This window comes from Dermacentor variabilis, chromosome 8, assembly GCF_050947875.1.
Source record: "Dermacentor variabilis isolate Ectoservices chromosome 8, ASM5094787v1, whole genome shotgun sequence".
NCBI lineage: Eukaryota > Metazoa > Arthropoda > Arachnida > Ixodida > Ixodidae > Dermacentor > Dermacentor variabilis.
The window spans coordinates 68,866,050-68,885,807 of record NC_134575.1 but is presented as its reverse complement, the minus strand read 5'-3'; the positions used below and the strand labels follow the sequence as shown (position 1 = coordinate 68,885,807).

Sequence of the window (19,758 nt, the reverse complement as noted above, 5' to 3'; positions counted from 1 at the left end):
AATATGTGACTCTGCCTAGGCACTGTGGGGGAAGGTTTCTTTGCACGTGTTGTATGCGTTTGTCCCTAGGCGTGCCGGCAAAGCGGAGTAACGTCGAGTTTGTTTACGCTCGGACGCTGGATGCCGGCGGGGTGAAACAGGTGTAGTATCAGGAATTGGTAACTCATTTGGTGATCGCTGTGCGTGAAGGTGCGTCTGACATACTTTGTCACGCGTGCGGCGCTGGTGGTGAGTCAGTCATGCCGGATTATAACATAGTAGTGCCTTATGGCACCGCAGCTTAAAAAAACATGAGTAGTATTCCCGTAGATGCGATAGGAACCGTTGCATAGGCCGGGACTGCTCTCCTGGAATTCTTAGGAGCATTCTTGAGAGGTCCCGTTTGAGTGAAATAAACGCAAAGTGCCTTAGCATCTGCGGTTCAACGTGATTGCCGTATGCCATGCCATGAGGATTATTGGCTTTGCGTCTTGTACACCTTTGGTTAGGTTATCTTAGGTTTACGTTAAGTTTAGGTTAGCTTATGTTACGTTAGGTTAGCATAAAAGACGTCAGAGTGCCGCGGCGTATTTTCACAGTGCTTACGCCGTGCAAATTATTGTCTTTGCGTCTCGGCCAATGTTATGGTACGGTATGTTAGGTAACATACACTTAGGTTGGATTACGTTAACGTTACCTGACACTCGGTTAGTGTAAAGGCCGTTAGGGTAGCGCAGCGTATTCTCACAACTGTTACTTCCTGAGCATTATTGTGTTTCTGTCTTGAAATCGTTAGGTTAGATTAACGTTAGGCTGGGTTAGTGTAAAACGCGTTAGGGGGGCGGGTCGTATTTGCGTCGCCGGTGCACTTTCAGCCACTCGCACTCAAGCGCAGTTGCTAAGGCACTCTACCTTCTAGATTTCAATACGGACCGGCTTTTTCAACGGTCACTGCTGCTCCCAGAAAAGCATCTCCGATGTTATCACCTGTTTCACCGTGCCGGCAGCCGGCATCCGAGCGTGAGTAAACTCGAGCCCACTTCGCCATGCCGGTTCGCCTAAGGACAAACGCCTACAAGACGCGCTAACTTCTCCGTAGTGCCTGGGCAGAGACATATATTCAAGGAGCGAAATCCGCACATTTTCTCTCTCGCACCCAACCTTACTCGCGCATGCGCGCAAACCGCCAGCACCATCGCGAGTGCCACGCTTTGCTGTACTTACTAGCAATTGTAAAGTCTCTGTTCTAGCGATTTCAATCGTAGTGCTGGCTCGCCGCGATGATTCTTAGAGGCAGAAGGTCCGCCACCCGACTTTCTCATGCGTTGCACTGTTCCCTTTTTTAACGCGCTACTTTTCCAGTCGCTGTACCAGTAATACGGCGACATGAACTTTCATTTCCTACTGCAACATTTCTGGCTTTCTTTTTTAGTGCTGTTAGTTCTTTCTGAAATTAAGGATACCCTTTATCCGTTGCCAAATGTTCACCATTAAAGTTAGGGCACCGATATGCCTGGGTTTTCCAGGAATATACATGGTGATTCCGGATGCCCACCGCATTTGCCACAGACAAGATCTCTGGTGGAAAATTCTTGAACCTGAGCAGTCTTAAAACACTTATGGCATTGTAAATGCTATGTTACTAACGGTCGAAAACGATAGCGCACAACGCTAGCCTTTGTATAACTAAGGAGCCTCTCACAGGCAAACTGTACCTTCATACACTTTTACGAGCCACCCTTCTAACGCTAATTCTTTTGCATGGCAGCGTAAAAATAATTATGCTCTTTTAAATGTCGTCTTTGATAACCGTGTCAACATCACATACGGCACCAGCTGGTATACGCCCACCCTGTGGTACATAGGGGCATCACAGGTTTCAGACAAACCAAGCAGAGTTTGCACCATCGTATCATCTGTTGTACCAACGGCGATGACATTTTTGGATCAACCTCCTGGATTAATTCAGTGGCAAGTTTGAAGAAGAAATCATGAAGTTTTTGTCGGGAGATAACATTCAGGCTTACCATGGCTCCGGTGGGCATTACAGCTACTAAAGGTTTGATGCTGCTCTATATGTGAAAGTAACTTCGCTTGAAGACAATGCTGGAAACGTCTGTCATGGACGGCTTTGCTTGGCAGATGGGAAAGAACCGGAATCTTCAATCTTGAGTCAGAAAGCTCAAAACCAGCAGCTTCTGATCCTACTGAAGAACTTAGCCGCTACATAGCCGCGGGCGGTCTGTGCTGGCTGGCAGAAAAGCCAAGACAATTACTTCAACAGCAAGCGTTGCGGGGATGATCTCCCAGCAGTATAGGTGTCTTCGGCATTCAGAGAAAGCGTCCTTGCCTGTTGCTGAAGCAAGAAAAGTACATGAAAAAGAAAAACTGCAGCACCTGAAGATACTACCAACTGAGCACGAAAAACTTCGGCCAATGGTAGAGTTAATAATTGCATGTAAAAATGGAGAGCTTCGACGTGACAACGGAGAAGAAGCGCTTCCAAGGTCACTGAATGTATTGACTGTTTTGGCGAGAAACTGGGGCTATAATTTTGGATAATCAAAATAAATAATTTATTTGCCTTTTCCGAGTGAGGTTTTTGCACAGTATTGGTAGGGGTACCCAACCACGAACGCACATTCCAAAGTGTGCCGAATCAGAGCTTTATATCAAATCAGTTTAGTGTCGCGAGGAGCCTTCAGTAAAGCGTGGAGCAAGCAGGCTATCTTTTAGTGCTTTCCCGGTATTATTCGGTGTGTACTGGCTAAATGTATCGCGGAGGCATATTTACAACGAGACAATGTAGCGCAAACGCATATTTACAAAAACGAGACAATGTAGCGCGAGGCATACTTACAAGGAAGATACAATGTAGCGCGAAGGCATATTTACAACGACACAATGTAGCACAAAGGCATATTTCCGACTTTTACAACATTTACAATGAAGAGACAATGTAGCCCGAAGCAATACTTTGAAAGGACACACAATATAGTGCAAAGGCATATTACAAAGAAGAGACACAGATTGTATACGAAAGAGAGCGAAAAAGTTGCAGTTGGCAACACGCAGGTCCGCCTGCCACAACTGAGGCCGATTATCAGGGCGAGCAAGAAGGACGTATGTATATACATATATATATATATATATATATATATATATATATATATATATATATATATATATGTGTGTGTGTGTGTGTGTGTGTGTGTGTGTGTGTGTGTGTGTGTGTGTGTGTGTGTGTACTAATTTCACTCTTTTGAATAATGTTGTTAGTAGCACCTGTGCCATTTACCTGAGTCTATTATATTAGTAAGTGGACCTACATTATGTCGGTAAGCGAACGCCAGCTAGCCTATCAATAAGTAATTCGACATATTGAATATGGCTCGACCGAAACAAATTTTCTGTTTAAATATCGCTTAAATACTTATGTTTGCACACTCTTTTAAGACTTACGCCATTCAAGGAATACTAAAAAGAGGCTCCGTTGGTTCATAAATGACATCAGGACGTTTTTACTGCAGTGGAGGGTCATGTGGCCTGTTTTACACAAAGCGAAAAAGAGACGAACGATTTCAGAAAACGGTAACGGTCAACAATTAAATTATGGGTTTCTTACAGTACACACTGATCTACATAAATCATAAAGATCGCTTATGAAACTAAACATTAACAAATGTAAAGCAATGAGGGTGTCTCGAAAAATTAACCAGTCCATTTCTCAGGGCTATGATCTTAATGTTCCCTTGGTTTTCTTCGGCGGACTTTCCGCCTTGCTCCCGTTCTGTTGAATCTACTACTATATAAAACATTCGTGCGTTCTAAACTCGAGTACGCTTCACCGATTTTAGACCCGTTCACTTCTTCTTTAACACAGTCGTTCGAATTGGTTCAAAACCGCGCATTTAGGTTTAGCCTCTCTAGCTACTATCACTTGGCCAGCGTTTCTCGCACGAAGCAAAAGCTCCACCTACTTCTCCTTTCTATTAGAAGCCGAATTTCCCGCTTATGCCTGTTTCATGCAATATATTACACTAATAATTACCTAAAAATGACACTTTTTTCGCCTCCGAGCGAATTGTCATTCCGTATTAATCATCAAATGAAGGTTGGGGTGCCTCAGTGTAAAAGCAATCTATACTTCGAAGCCTTCATCCCAAGAACAAGTCAAGACTGGAATCGCCTTCCCGCCTCCATCGTCAGTATCACAGATCATGATGTGTCCAAGTAGGCTATCTGTGACCATCTGTTGACTAAATAGCCATTTTTTTCTTTTTTATTGCCGCTCCTCTCTGTAATGTCTGTACGGCCTTGAGAGTTAATAAATAAAGCAAAAGTATAGACGAATTGCTACAATGCATATTGTTTATATATATTCAGCATATTATAGGGTTTAATACGTATCCGTCAGGAACACCGGACGTGTCGTCAACATGAAATAATAACGTTCGTATGCGTGAGCGAAAGACTGGGATTCTAAATAAATGAAGTTTGAGCGACAGGAAGAAAACTAGCTGTCCAGGAAACAAGGCTGTGATTATTAAGTATGGCGTGCAGTTTTACCAGTAGCCTACAACAAAGAACAGAGCCAAAGCTTTAGAGAGAAAAGTGGATATGGTACCCATTTGATTACGTACCGCAATATAACAAGCGATATTACCAAAAAATTGGCTAATTGCGTTATAGTGCTGTATGAGGGACGGAAACCACGCTGAGATCTTAGAAGGTCAGTGGAGTCATGTAATTCTATGATAGCTCTGTGAATAATGTGCGCTGGTGTCTTACATGAGTGTGCACTCGGAGGTGTTGGCTCCTAGTTGGAGTTGTCACTTATCTACCAAGTTATACAAAGGTAAAACCTTAGCCGTTTTGAAGAAGTTGCTACGTCGCTAGAGTCTAAGGAATTCTGGAAGACTTCGTTAATATACTGTACGGCCCATCGAGAGTATCGAGGAAGGAATGATTTCGGCATGGCATTAGAACCAGTAGACTTTTTCATGCACATCATCATCACCAGCCTGGCTACGCTCACTACAAGGCAAAGGCATCTCCCATACTTCTCCAACTACTCCGGTCATGTGCTAATTGTGGCCACGTTGTCTCTGCAAACAGCTAAATCTCATCCGTCCAACATTCTGACGCCCCCTTGCTACGTTTTCCTTCTCTTGGAATTCAGTCCGTAGTTCCTTAAAGACCATCGGCTACCTTCCTCCTCACTACACTTCCTGCCCCCCATGCCCATTTCTTGATTTCAACTAAGATGTCATCGTGACTTCCTGAGGAGAAGGCAGGCCTCGCTATGACTCGGGTCCTTGTAGCCGGAGCCAGGCATACTGGACAACCGGGGTACCCCGCGGGGCTTGGTGATATCCCCTACCCTCTTCAACTGGCCATGATAGGACTGTCCAGGCAACTGACTCGAATCGAGAACCTCTAACATACCATCTGTGCAGACGACGTGACCATGTTTGTCGCCAAGGAAAGCAAAAAACAAATAGAGCGCCCTTTACAAAATGCGATACGGACCACTCAGGACTACCTCAAACCAATGGGCCTGCGGTGCTCGCCGAGCAAGTCTGAGCTGCTGCTATATAGACCCAGGAGACGAGGTCCAATATATATATATATATATATATATATATATATACATATATATATATATATATACATATATACACCCAAGAGTCGACCCATGCTTCCTCCGGTACACCACTCAAGGCAACACGATTCCGGTGGTCGGTCACATCAAGATGTTGGGCAAGCGTCTCTAACACCACCCCAGTCGCTAAGCTCACTGCAAAGGCCGACAACGCCACATTCCTACTGAAAGGAGTGGGCAACCGGCATCACGGGCTCTACGAGGACAGCCTGCTTTCACTGGCACATACCTTCGTAATCAGTAACTTCGTGTACATGGCGGCCATGCACAATTGCTCCAAAGTAGAGAGAGGCAAGTTTGGCACGCTCCTGCGTGAGGTCACCAAGAGAGCCATGGGTCTGCCAATGCACACGAGCATGGAGGCACTGGGCGCATTAGGCATGTAGAACACGCTAAGCGAAATTACGGAGGCACAGGAGTGGGCACAGATCACCAGTCTGCCCGGCACAACTGCGGGCATGTGTATCCTACGAGAAATCGGCATCGCGCCTCGGGAGGTCGAGTGTAACAGCCACGAGCTGACACCCGACCAGAGGAAAAAAATAAGGCCAGCCCCTCTGCCCAGGAATGTTAACCCAGAGTACAACATCCACAGAAGACTTGTTCGAGCCACAGCACTCCTCCGACGGGCAGCCGCCTCCGGGAAAGCATGCTGCATTATGGACGCAGCCAAATATCCTGGCAGACGAGCCTGTGTAGCGGCGGTGGTCAACAACGATGGCACGGTCATCAAGGTGTGCACGGTCCGCACTGATAGTCCTGAGGTGGCTGAGCAGGTGGCAGTCAGCCTTGCACTCCTAGAAGACGAGAAAAGCTTGATACACTGCGCCTCCAAGAGGGCCATTCTGTCCTTCGAAACAAGGAGCATATCCCTGACCGTCTGCAGAATACTTGGTACTCATCACCTTACCCTACACTACATCAGTTGGCTCCCGGCACACATTGGGCCATTGAAGGGGCCTCTCCCTAACCCCAATGAGACGGCACACGAGGCCGCACGAGACCTAACTAACCGTGCGAGCCCGCACTCCCTCTCGGCAGGATAGGAGAGCGAGCGCGACCCACTAGTCACTTACAACGATCTAACCCAGCAGTATGTGTTACTCAAGAAAACCATGCCGCTACCACACAAAGCACTCAATAAAGCCCAAAAAGTCAGGTACAGGCGGCTTCAGACAGGCACCTACCCGTCCCCGCCCTTCCTGCACAGAATGTTTCCGAACGCGCACCCTCACAATGCATGTCGCTACTGTCGGAAGATAGCTAGCCTTGCTCACATGCTCTGGGGTTGTTCCTTGGCGCCGGGGGCCAGGACCACCAAGAAAGTGTGGGACCGAGCACTACGCAGTTCCGACCTTTATTCACAGCTCTGGGCTGTCCATTGGGCCCGCGACGCGGTGGAGGGGCATGACCTCTGTGTCCCGACGTGGGAGCAGCCCACTGCGCACTAATCGTGCGCACCGACGGACGGACCTCAAGAAAGTTATTCATTCATCCAACTAAGATGTCATTAACTCGCGTTTGTACCCTCACCCAATCTGCTCTCTTCTCATCTCTTAAAGCTACACCCATAATTCTACTTTCCATTGCCCGTTCCGTCATCCTCAATTTAAGTAGAACCATTTCCTAAGCTTCCAGCTTTCGGCCCCGTAGGTGAGTACTGGTAAGACAGAGCTGTTACAAATTTTTCTTTTGAGGGATAATGGCAACATGCTCTTCATGATCTGGGAGTGCCTGCCAACACACCCCAACCCATGCTTATTCTACTGAATATTTCAGTCTCGTGATCCGGATGAGCGTTCACTACCTGCCCGAAGTAGATGTATTCCCTTACCACTTCCAGTGCCTCACTACCTATCGTAAACTGCTGTTCTCTTCCGGGACTCTTAAACATTACTTTTGTTTTCTGCAGATAAATATTTAGAGCCATCCTTCTGTTTTGCCTGTCCAGGTCAGTGAGCATGCAATGCAATTTGTCCCTTGAATTACTGAGCAAAGCAACATAAACCGCGAATTGCAAGTTACCAAGGTATTCTCCATCAATTCTGATTCCCAATTCTTCCCAATCAAGGTCTCTGAATACGTCCTGTAAGCACGCTATGAATATCATTCCTCATATTCATTGTTCATTCATTGAATAACATTGTTGATGTTCATATACTAAATTATTTACAAGACACCATAAGAACTGATTAGAATATCACCTAGGTAGTTCGTTGGTGCATCACAACTAAACTCTAGTACTTCAGTGCAACCGATTCGAGAACAGGCAGAAAATACCAGTTAAAACCAATCCTAACTGCAATGAAGTCATAGCATAGGGACCTTAGTCTTGATAGAGGTAGTGCATGTTAAACTGTTAAGCCAGGTAAAAGATGTTTAATGGTTTAACTAGGGTAAAACAATCTGCCAGCATTTAAGTAGCACAGAGAGTTGAACCGACAAGAACAAATCTAACATTTTTCTTCGTGGTGATGTGTGCGCAACGTCGTAGTTGTGTTGTAAGACGTGCTAAACAACTGCAACACAAGCACAAGACTGGAGAAGCAACAATCAGGTTGCGTTGGCAATAAAGAGGTCTCGGAAAACTGAATACGCCGAAGAAAAGGAAGAGGAAATTGCAAAGCATGCGCTTCTCCACTTCTTCTGAACCTCCACGCGCCTTCTTCTTCTGGCGCTCGCGTCCCTCACGGCAACGCACATAATCTCGCCGAATCCATAGGTGAAGCATGTACGATTGCCCCTAAATCTGGTACACGACAAGTAAACGAAGATCACCAAGACTAGCACTATTATTTTCAGTCAAAGGAAACAGCACACAAAGCTTCGCTTGCATTGATTCCCACAGTGCGTGCGATCCGAATATATTTATGCCGTCGAGCAATGAATTGACACTTTCCCATGTGAACAATGTTCATATGTACATGGCTGTGGATTCTCACACCGGAATCACTTTGGTAATCCAGTTAAAACATGATAATTAAGCAGTTAGCCAATACTGAAGATTTCTGAAGAAACAATCCCAATTTCAAAGATGTTGCCACATCTTCTCGTAAGCAATCGTAAACAAGGATCCAGACTACGACTTGTGCAATGTGAGTGAGCCTGCTGGTCATGCTCTGTGTCACTGCCCTTAAGACGCGGAAGAGGGACAAATGTTCAGTGAAGATCTTACGCCGCTCGAATGCCCACCGCTGTCGGAGGAAGGTATTTTAGGCCCTAGGAAAGATGTGAAATCAACTTTCAGGCCATCCACCCCTTGACGTTTTGAACACTACAGGTCTGGACTGTAGGCTTTGAGTAAACCTGATTGCGTCTTATATGCATCACATCCTGCTCCTGTCGCCATCGTCACCCATCATGCTCTTCTTTCTTCTCTCTTTGCTTCTCTCTTTTTATTCTTTTCCCCTTTCACCATCGCAGAGTAGCTGACAAGAGGAATGTACTTCAGGCTGAGCTGTCGGCATTTCATATGAATAAACTTTTCTCTCTCTCTCTGACCACTGCCTCAAGGTCCCCATACCTTCAACTGACATTTTACATAATGTTAATGCAGTGAAGAGCGTCTAATAATGGTGCTTACGCGAGCACAGCAGCTCTGAAAATATATTGCTTTATGTCTCAGTGTTCTTGCAATAGACTTTTGCTCCCGCTTGGATAAAAAAATCCTTTCCCACATAACGAATATTAAAGCCCTGAATGAATGCTTTGTTACCTGACTTAGATACTAGATACTGCATTGCCCTTGTGTGATCATGTGCTTACCAGTGTTTTCATTTATTGTACTTGCAGAACAAGCATTATGTTCACTATGGGTGACCAATAAATATTTTAGAGAAAAAGAAATGAGTTTACCGGTGACAACACGCAAATATTGGCACTCGAACTGCAAAAATGCGGCTTTTCTTCCATATCCTAATTATTGCTTTGCATGATATGATGAAAAATAAAACTGTTTTGTTTGAAATATTCGGTGCTATTTTTCTGCAATCTTTTACCACATAAATGACTTCGGAAAGATGTACTGCGATATATGCGGCTGTGTTACTCATGAACAAGCAAACTCCTTCGCCAGTTAATAACCAGTGTCCCTGGCCATTGCGTGCTTTACTAGTTACCAGGCACGACCAAAGAACTTCGTTCTAAGCAATTTTTTATTTCCTCATTTTCACCAATTCGGAAGACATTGCCGATTTCGGTGAATACTGTTAAAGTAATAGAGATAAAATTTTTTGATACAGTAATGTTGAGTTCTCTAAACTTATCTAACCCTGCAACGGCCGACGCCTGTACATCTAGTATACAATACTGGCACGTGAACTAGCCTATCTTTATCAGGCGACCACGTTTCACCGCCTAACAAATGTTATCGCACAGCACAGGGGGCGCCTGCATGTATCGGAAGTTTCTGGAATGTTATCGATGGTGCCATCCGCTGTCTGTGACCGAACGTCGTGTAATCTAATTGCATGTGTGCGTGACGCGAATGGCGTAGAACTTTGTGGAAGGCTCGCGGGTCCCACCGATTACTCTGGAACATTCGACGACTGATCTAAAAAAGCCGACGCGCTTGACCTGCTGCTAAGATTTTCGACGATCGCCGACCGTGTTCGCCGCTGAATAGGCGTAGCCGCTGTGTAAGTGTAGCCTGTTTTTGTGGGCACAGGTTCACCCAATAAAAGTTAGTTTTTTGTGTCACAGTATTGCTACTGTGTTCTTCAACGTCACCACCACGTGTCAATACATTTCTCATTATATATATTCAGTATGACGCAAATGTACCTTCCTATCGAAAACATAGTTTGCGGGTTCATGCCAAAACCTTCGGCTGTGAGCAAAAAACTCTACATTACTCCGCGAAATATTAGAAACCACCTTTACAAGCAAAACAGTTTTAGGCAAGAAATGTACTCAGAATAAGCAAGGCAAAGCTCTTCCAAATAAAGCCTACCAGTGTTTGGACAAGGCATAAAAATAAAAGCTGGGGAAACTTGCTTAGTAACTCATAGGCACACAACATGGTGCAAATTGCATAGGAACAGGTGCTATCTAATGTTGCGAAAGATGTGACACAATGACGTGTGTACTTGTCTATATTTATGGGTCAACCACGTTCCACCGTCTAAGAAATGTTGTCGCTCAGCGCAGGACGTGCCTGCATATATCGGATCCAAAGCCTCTCGAATGTTATCAATGGGTCTATCCGCTGTCAGATCTTACCAAACGCTGTGTCCTCAGATTATATGCATGCGTGAATCGAATTGTGTACACTTTCCGGAAGACAAGCGAGCACCACCGATTACTCTCGCAGCTTTCATGACTAATGTATAAAAGCTCCCACGCTTGACCCGCTGATCAGATTTCGACGGGCGCCTACTGTGTTCACCACTATCATTGTGCTTTGAGCTAAGCCTGTTTCTGTGGGCACAGGTTCCCCCAATATAACTTATGCTATGTTCGACTCGTCGCCTCCATCTCCCGAAGCAGGGTCAGGCAGATCCGCCGTTCCACTAACTGAGAGGTAGCGGACAAGCGTGCAAGTCGAACGTGTCACTCGCACTCGGAGGAGGAAATGGCAGATGGATAACCGCGGGACTACTCCACTAACAAGTGCGACATAGAGCAGTCCGAAACGGCCCACCAAAGATGCCATCACTTTCATCATTCACAGCGTTGCTACTGCGTTTTTTACCATCACTACCACGTGAAATATCGTAAGACCAGTATTTACACTCCAAGTTTATTGATCCAATGCTTCCAATGATGTTCTCGTGGATCCGCATAGACCTTAGGCAGACGACAGGTTTCCGTCTGCAAGTTCCATCTGCAAAACTGGCACCCTTACATTAGGACATCACTTAGCCTGCATCCTCGATGTAATGCCTACTTAAGGTAAAGCTTCGTCGTCTTTTTTGCAGTCAGCAGCAAACGCGTTTACGGAGCTGATCATTTCATGCCTTTCGGCAGGAGAGTCTCCTGCTGTTACTTAGTTTCTCTTTGTATTTGTTTGTCGCTGACAGCACATAATGCTTCAAACAGCGCTAAACGAACGGGACCAGAATGAGGAGGAGACAAACACAGCGCTGAACTTACAACTGATTTATTTGAAGTAAGAAGTCAACATTTATACATACAAAACTGGGCACGCATGCGCCCGGTCATATATCAATGATCAGATACAAGCTCCGGACAGCCAACGTCCTGCAGTTCTTGGATCTGAGTTTGACCTTTTTGCCTAACCATGTATGCTGGCGATACGCTCCCAGGAGTGAAAAACCACGTGTAAACTACGCGTCTTGTCACTCTAAGCTTGTTAAATTCGGAATTGTAACAGGATGTATTGGCATGGCTGTCAAAAAATCGTGTACTCATCAAATGTCCAGTAGCCTGTTGGTCCAAGCCCAGAGATGCAGAGAGGACTGTTTTCCAGATTCTGTAATTGTGGCTGGTGCTAACAAGATTATAAAAACTCTGAAATGTTCGGAACAGCCCAAAGAAAATGTCGCGGGGAAAAAGTTGTTGTCACGCCTTATGAGCACGCGTTGTCACATCGTTTTAAGAGAGTAGGGGCCAAGTATGGTGTGAGGGTCGTTTTTACTGCTCCGATGAAGCTGGGTAAATTAGGGGCAGCAGTTCAGAGGAAGCAGGAAGGCGTTAAACGGATTGCTGCATGCAAGGTAAATCATGTCAATAAGTACATCAGTTGCAAGAAGGGCGCTATCTACCAAATTCCTTTATCTTGTGGCCAAACTTACATAGGCCGGACAGGCCGTTGCATCAATATTAGACTAATGGAGCATGCCAATTCATTAGACAAAAAAGACACTAACCCGGCAAAGCAATGCAATATTTGTAAATGCGTGCCTTTCTTTGACGATACAAAATTGTTATTTTTTCATAGTGACAAGACTACCACAGATGTCGCTGAAGCATTTCATATCATCAGAAAATGTAATAGTTGCGTTAGCAAAACATCTTTAATCTTGTCAGCGAAAGAAATGGCATTGCTGCATAAAGGGTAGATTGCAAGGCAGATACAGCGCGTGCGAATGTTGGCTGTCCGGAGCTTGTATCTGATCATTGATGTATGACTGGGCGCATGCGTGCCCAGTTTTGTATGTATAAATGTTGACTTCTTACTTCAAATAAATAAGTTGTAAGTTCAGCGCTGTGTTTGTCTCCTCCTCATTTTGGTCCCGTTCGTTTAGCGCTGTTTGAATGTTATTGTTACCATGCAACACCAACTCGCCCAATTCGCTGCCCTTCTACTGCACATAACGCCTTCTGATTGAGCTGCTTGTTTTAAGCCGTTACTATCGGCAGGCAGGCAGACAAGGAACTTTATTCGGGTCTGCCTGAGGAGCGACTCCGAAACTCCCTTACGAAAGTGCAGCCGCCACGGGCCACTTCCACGTCGGGAAGCGCAGGCCGTGCGTGACTGCCTTCGGATGCAAAATTTTTTACCTGTTTGGATTGCCAGGAAGATTTCCACCTTAGAAAACTATGCTCTACAGTAACTGAACCCAGTTACACAAAAATGAGTACCGCTAAACGTGAAACCAAAACAAGTATCGCCCTACACAGCAATTTGTTACTGAAATAGAACAACTTCACCGACTTGCATCTAACATAGAAATGTTCACAACGAAAGTAATCTTTTTACATTAAAGGACCCGGTTGGAAAGATTCAGAAGGCAATACAGGAAGTCCGGACTTAAGTCGAATTTTTTTCCCGAAAAGTATGACTAATACTGGAGAGAGTCGGCAACAATAAGACTGAGGTGGCGCAATTATATTCCAAGGTGGACTCGCTGTCTTCTGCGGTGCAGTTCCACTCAGACCTGATTAACAAAACAAGCGAGTAAATGAATGAAATGGAACACTATAGCAGGACATAGAATTTCAAGATCTGCGGGCTTCCCAGCAAGCCAAAGGTAAATCTGCAATCATTCCATAGTGATATTGCGCAAAAATTTATTATAGTTAATTTTTCAGCAACTCAAATCGCTGTTATTTACCGTCATCTCAGTAGGGACAACACTGCACGAGCTATACTTGTCTGGATGTTCACTGCTAAATCCAAAGAACAATAGTTTCGATCGCGTAAAGACCTGCCTGGATTAGTTCGGAATAATTTTCCGCAGTCGTTTTCCTGTGACAATCTCGCAAGGGCTAATCGTGAGCTGTTCTCTCCAGCTAGTACTAAAAGAAAAGTCCTTCAAGTACATCACGACAACAAATAGCTAGGTTTCTCAAGGAAAACAGACGGGGCTCGACTCGTTCGGACTAATAGAATATCGGACATTGAAAGGCTTGGGTATGTATGTGTAGTAGCCCTTTCAAGGTTTGTAATGGCTTTTCAGAAATTTCTCTGTCTTTTTTCGGGTAACGACGCCTTCCACGTTACTCACGCAAACATCGTAAGCATTTATTAGCACTAGGACCGTTTAGTAGCCATTCTACTTTTTTGTTGCTTTTTAATGTCATGGTACTCACGCAGATAAATAATTCTGCAGATTTATTTGCTCGTATTGCGTTACCAGGGAATCAATCGGTCTCATATTTTCATCCATTCGGGAGAGGTGGGGGAGTAGCTGCCTTCATAAAAACACTTGGTCAGTCTCCGAAATAAGTTTGCCTTTCGAGACGCCCAAGGTACTATTCTCCCTTATCTAATTCTCAATTTTCACTGGCCTTGCTTTCCGCATATCGCCGCCCATGTGGCAACAGGAGTCTTTTCTTTGCGGTGCTCGACTCTGCGTTATCACGTTTTGGAACCGATGAATGTGTATGTCGCACAGATGACAGTAATATTGATACGCTACGCCCAGCAATACGAATAGTTGCTCATTATGTGAATTCACTGTCTAAACAGAGAATTGAAACAACAATCCACGCATCAACTCACGTGATATATCACTGAGCGCCTTGTTTCATCCTGCATTGATCATGTAGATGTTGGTTTCCATAATGTAGAAGTTAAATCCACCATTGCACAGATTAAGCTTTCTGACCAATACGTAGCTTAATGTTCCCTAAAACAGACTGTGAATTCCTCGTTACCAGAGGCTCTTAACTCCATGAAAAAAATTTGCATAACTGATCCAAGGCTGTTTGAGTAGTCTAAGAAAAATACTATGATAGCTTTTATGTACTGTGTTAATAGAAATATTTATGCCAAATTTGTAGCTGCGTGTGATTGTTTTAGGCAGGCAGCAACACGTGTTGTCAAAATCACGCAACGTAATCTGAGCAAGAATTGGATGACCAGCGAAAGTCTAACCGTTATAAAGGAAAATGACTTGCAGTGGACTAAGGCCAAGCACTCGTCATAATGCAATGACACGCGTTTGAAAATATAAACTTGCCAAAAACAAGGCAACTGCAACGATTAGAGTTCCGAAACGCACTCATTTTAGAAAAAAATTTCAAGAATATTGATCTGGCGAAAAAAAAACATGGGTCTTTCATGAACAATCTGAGGGGAGGCCACATTTCGATGCTTTACCAGCTGCTTTTATCTTATTTTTCTGCAGATGGATGAAACTGTGGCAAACCTATTTAATCAGTCATTTTGAAGTATCTCGAAATTGACAACACGGTGGCACCTGTGTATACTTTATTAGATAGATTGCTAGATTCAGCGTATCTACGCTTACTCCAGCTTGATGAATTAAGGTTCATTTTCATTAACCTTAGGACAACCGATCCTCAGGCTTTGACAAAATCTCTGCCAGTGAACTCCAGAGGAATGCTGGTTTGATTTCAGTTGAAATGAAAACCGCAATAGTAATTCCATTTTCTAAGCAAGCTGCATGCAATAGTATTGAAAATTGCAGACCTATTTCGATAATCCCTGTATAGCTCAAACATCAGAGAAACACGTGGCTCTTAGGGTAACCAATTTCTGTATAAGCTAGCCTATTATCTTCAATTCAGTATGTATTTGTGCAGGGAAAGGGCACACAACCACTGGTAGAACATTTATTTGAAGTAATAAATTCCACACTAGATCGCACTCGGGTAATCTGTGCTTTCTTTATGGATGCGTCTAAGGCATTTGATAGCGTCGGTATGACATTTTTTTACAGAAACTGTCTCTGGTAGGCTTTCATTGATCATCTTTGAGTCTATTAGCTTTCCACAGAATAGATGCCAGTGTGTTAAAGGGGGAAATATTTTAAGTGTTTATTGGTGTATTCGTTTTAGAGTCCCTCAGGGCTCAATATTAAGACCCCTGCTCTTTAACATTTATGTGAATGATTTATCCAATTTAGTAGATGATCATATATATAAATAGACCCATGATACAGTTCATGTATGCTGAGCAACTGATCTCTGCGATGCGATCGGCTCCTTACAGAATAAAGTAACTAAAGCTAACGATTGGTTTGCGGCTAAACTAGTAAGCGTCAGCCCTTGTAAAACGCGACTTCTATGTTTCCATAAGTCCACAAAAAATTGTGCCTATGAAACGGCTATTCGTACACACATCTGGCTGTTATATCTGCTCATGAAAACCTGTTAAATACGTATACTCTTTTATGTACCATGGGTTGCTTTTTGACTGTGATCTTCCATGGAAGTAGCATTTGTACTACTTCTGTAACAGGTGGTGCGCGGTATTCTGTGTATTATTCAATATTGAATGTCTTCTGCTAATCTCTGTGTCAAACAATATTGCGCGTCCTTTAGTCTACAGTATGCTACGTTATTGCTTCACTGTGCATGGTCACTGCATCCTGAGAAGGAGCTCAAGAATTAATTCAAGTTTACGCTCAGTGTTGTCAATAATAGCGTAGGAACAAAAGGCCCACAAAGAATTGCCATTTAATTAACAGATGACTGGGTTGATGTCGCGGCTACCACCGTGGAGCCTATATACTTGACGACGCTACTCCAATCTCTTCATCATCCACCGCGGGGCACTATAAGTACTGTCCACTACATGGCTCCTCCTCCCCCCCCCCCCCAAACAGCAATGAAGGCACTGCCGTTGCACGGTTCTAGTTGTGGAGATGACACTGCCTTATTCTAGATGAGCTAACTTCAGGCGGTCAATGGAAACTGTCTCTTCTCGTCCGTTGACAACAAGCGTCAAATTCTTGGCGTCACACTTGAGCAACTTTCGAGGGACCGTTTTAAGGAGCTTTGATAAATACGTGGCTGCTATGAAGTAAACATGGGCCCATTTAAACATTTCTGCGGTCGGTAGGAAGCAGCGATGGTATAACAGTGGTCATTCTAATGCGAAGGCGGTCGGCGTAGGATTGTAGGTCAGCAGATGACGGCTCCGAGGTGAAGGTGCCATGCCGAAAATGAGTTCTGCTGAAGAACCCTGTGCATCTGTTTTCAGAGCTGTGCTAAGACCTAGTAGAACCAAAGGGAGGTTCTCTGTTCATGTAATCATGGAGTCATTTGCACGAAGTGCTGCTTTTAGTTGACAATGGAAGCGTTCCACCATGCCTTTCGATCTTGGGTGACAAGCTGTCGTTCGTGTGTTTGTTACAGCCACCAGACGGGACAGAGCTTGTAAGAAGGATGAGTAAAATTCTCTTCCTCTGTCTGTCGTTATGGTGGGTGGTACGCCGTAAAGAGAAATCCAGGTATTTAAAATGGCCTGGGCTACGGACTCGGCGGTAATGTGAGAATAGCATTACTTCAGGCAGACGTGTGAAGCGGTCGATATAAGTTAGTATACGTCATTGGTTCGCAGACAGTGGTAGCGGACCAACCATATCGATGTGAACGTGGCTGAAACGAACATCTGGTGGTGGAGAATTACCAGGCGCACTCATAGTGTGTTTACTGACCTTGGTGCGGTGGCACTATGCGCATGCCCGAGTCTAGCAACGGACGTCAGCGTTCATACGGGACCACACATAGCGGAAAGCGACCGAATGTTGTGTGGCACGTACTCCAGGGTGCGATAAGGAGTGTAGTGCATCAAAAGCTTGCTGCCAAAATTGTCGTGAAACATACAGTGGAGGATCAATCACCCTTAGAGATGTCGCATATCGCTTTGACGTTGCAGCCAGGCAGTAAAATATCTTTGAAGCGCAGAAAATCGTTGGCAATCCGGAGTGTTTGAATTTCATGGTCTGTGCATTGAGCATTAGGAAGGCGGATGAAGTCAATGCCGGAACGATTTAATTGGTTTGCATTTATATGAATCCACTACAGTGCGTCAGTGATGGGATTATCGGTATTATTGATATGCCTATTACCAGAAGTGAATTCGGAGGTATATGGAATCTGGCAAATTTTTCGGGGAGTGTGCGAAGAACTGTTGGAGGTAATAGCATAACTCAGTGGTTTGTGGTCGGTGAGAATAAAGAGCTGACACCCTTCCAGATTGCGATGGAAGTGGTGAACTGCTGAACTGCGAGGTAGAATCCTAGCAATTCGCGACCGAAAGTGCTGCAGCGGGTTTCTTTTGTTGTCAGCTTCATTGAAAAGTAAGGTGTAGGCTGCCGTGTCTTGAAAAACAGTTGTTCAAACATGGCGCCAACAGCTATATGAGAGGTGTTTACCCTAATGGAAAATGGAGCGTCCGGCTGTGGGTGTGCCAGTAGAGCAGTGGTAGCAAGGGCGTTCTTGTCAGAGGTAAAAACAGACTAAGCAGTATCAGCTCACAATATAGGCGTGTTAGCTCGTGGCGTGCCAGAAAGTAGAATGTAGAGAGGCTAGGAATTGAAGCACAACAAGGAATGAAAGTGCGATAGTAATTTTAATGTGCAGAAATACCCGTAATCGCTTCGTGGAAAACAGCCTTGGGAAATGTTGAATGGCTTTCAGACGGTATTGGAGGAGTTGGATGCCGTGCTTGTCTACACAATGGCCCATGAAATCAAGAGAAGAAACGCTCAACTCACTCTTCGAGATCTTTACAACCAGACCATATTGACGGAGTTGTTCAAACACCTTACATTGGTTAGATTCACGTTCCACAGCAGAGCGACTTTATACAAGAACGTCGTCTATATAGACGAAGCATCAAGTCAGGTCACGGAGCACTTGATCCACGAACCGCTGAAATGTCTGAGTGGCATTACGGAGGCCGAATAACATGCGCACGCCTTCAAACAAACCAAATTGGTAATGATTGCAGTTTTAGGAATGTCGGAAGGCTCGACAGGATTCTGATGTTAAGCATTTACTGGATTCACTTTGCTAAATATGCTGCATTCATGAAGCAATGCGGTGAAATCTGGTCTGGTAAGTCTAGTAAGAATGGCAAGTATCCACATCCGGTTAAACATTGCTATGCATATTCTTGTCAACTATACTATCTGACATATATATATATTGATTCTCTCAAACATCAGATCGCGCATGAAAAAAGAGAAGCGTCTTATTAAAAAAAAAACGCGCTGACAGCTGGGCTTGTCACAGAAAACTAGAATTTCTTCAGAAACTGTTTTAGCTTTCTCATACCTAACTTGCCTTTGATAACCTATGTTATCTCGACTGCTCGGGTCATAGTGAAGTGCATTGGCTGCTTGTCTTTTATGTTCAAATAAATACAGCCAGAGAGGATTCACGATTGTTTTTTTTAATTTCAACAAAATATATGTACTTCATAGAAGTTCCCTCAGACATTTCGGAACGTTGCTGAATTTTCCGGCCAATGTGCCCCTTTATTTATGCGAAATATTGTGATATGGTGTTAGATTTTGGCGAAAATTTGGTTTAGCAAATTCCACGACATGGCCAATTTTAAAGTAAGTAAACACGATTTTCCCACCTTTGAAGCTTTTCCTAGCAAAGTTAAAACAATACGAGAAATAGGGCGGTCAAATATATGGAGAAGTGTTAACGAAGCTTTACTGGAAAACAGGGTTTTCCAAAGGCTTCCTAAATACGGAGGGTTTTTTAAAATGCTGTCCTATGTATTGTCAATGATGATTCCTTCAGCGATTTGTCGCTGCGAATATTTCCAGCAAGGTGTATTTACTCTCCCTTGCGTAGTAGTATATTTAATTTTTTAGGCAAACACGTTTAGCATCCTAGCAATACCCCCACATAGTCCGCGTGGGGCTCGTGCTTAAATACATATTTAGACAACACAATCTGAATATGTATGCACACGTTCGATTACGCCCATTATCATA

The 19,758-nt window shown here is 44.3% G+C and overlaps 1 protein-coding gene across 1 annotated transcript in view; it reads left to right on the top strand.

The window, feature by feature from the left end:
* The window catches only part of LOC142591434 (japanin-like-RA2), a 68,499-nt gene extending 58,920 nt beyond the window's left edge, over nt 1-9,579 (top strand). The window contains exon 8 of the mRNA XM_075703761.1: nt 9,437-9,579. Coding sequence (XP_075559876.1) covers nt 9,437-9,579 — 143 coding nt within the window. The remainder of the gene's footprint in view (nt 1-9,436) is intronic.
* Nucleotides 9,580-19,758: the final 10,179 nt, after the last annotated feature.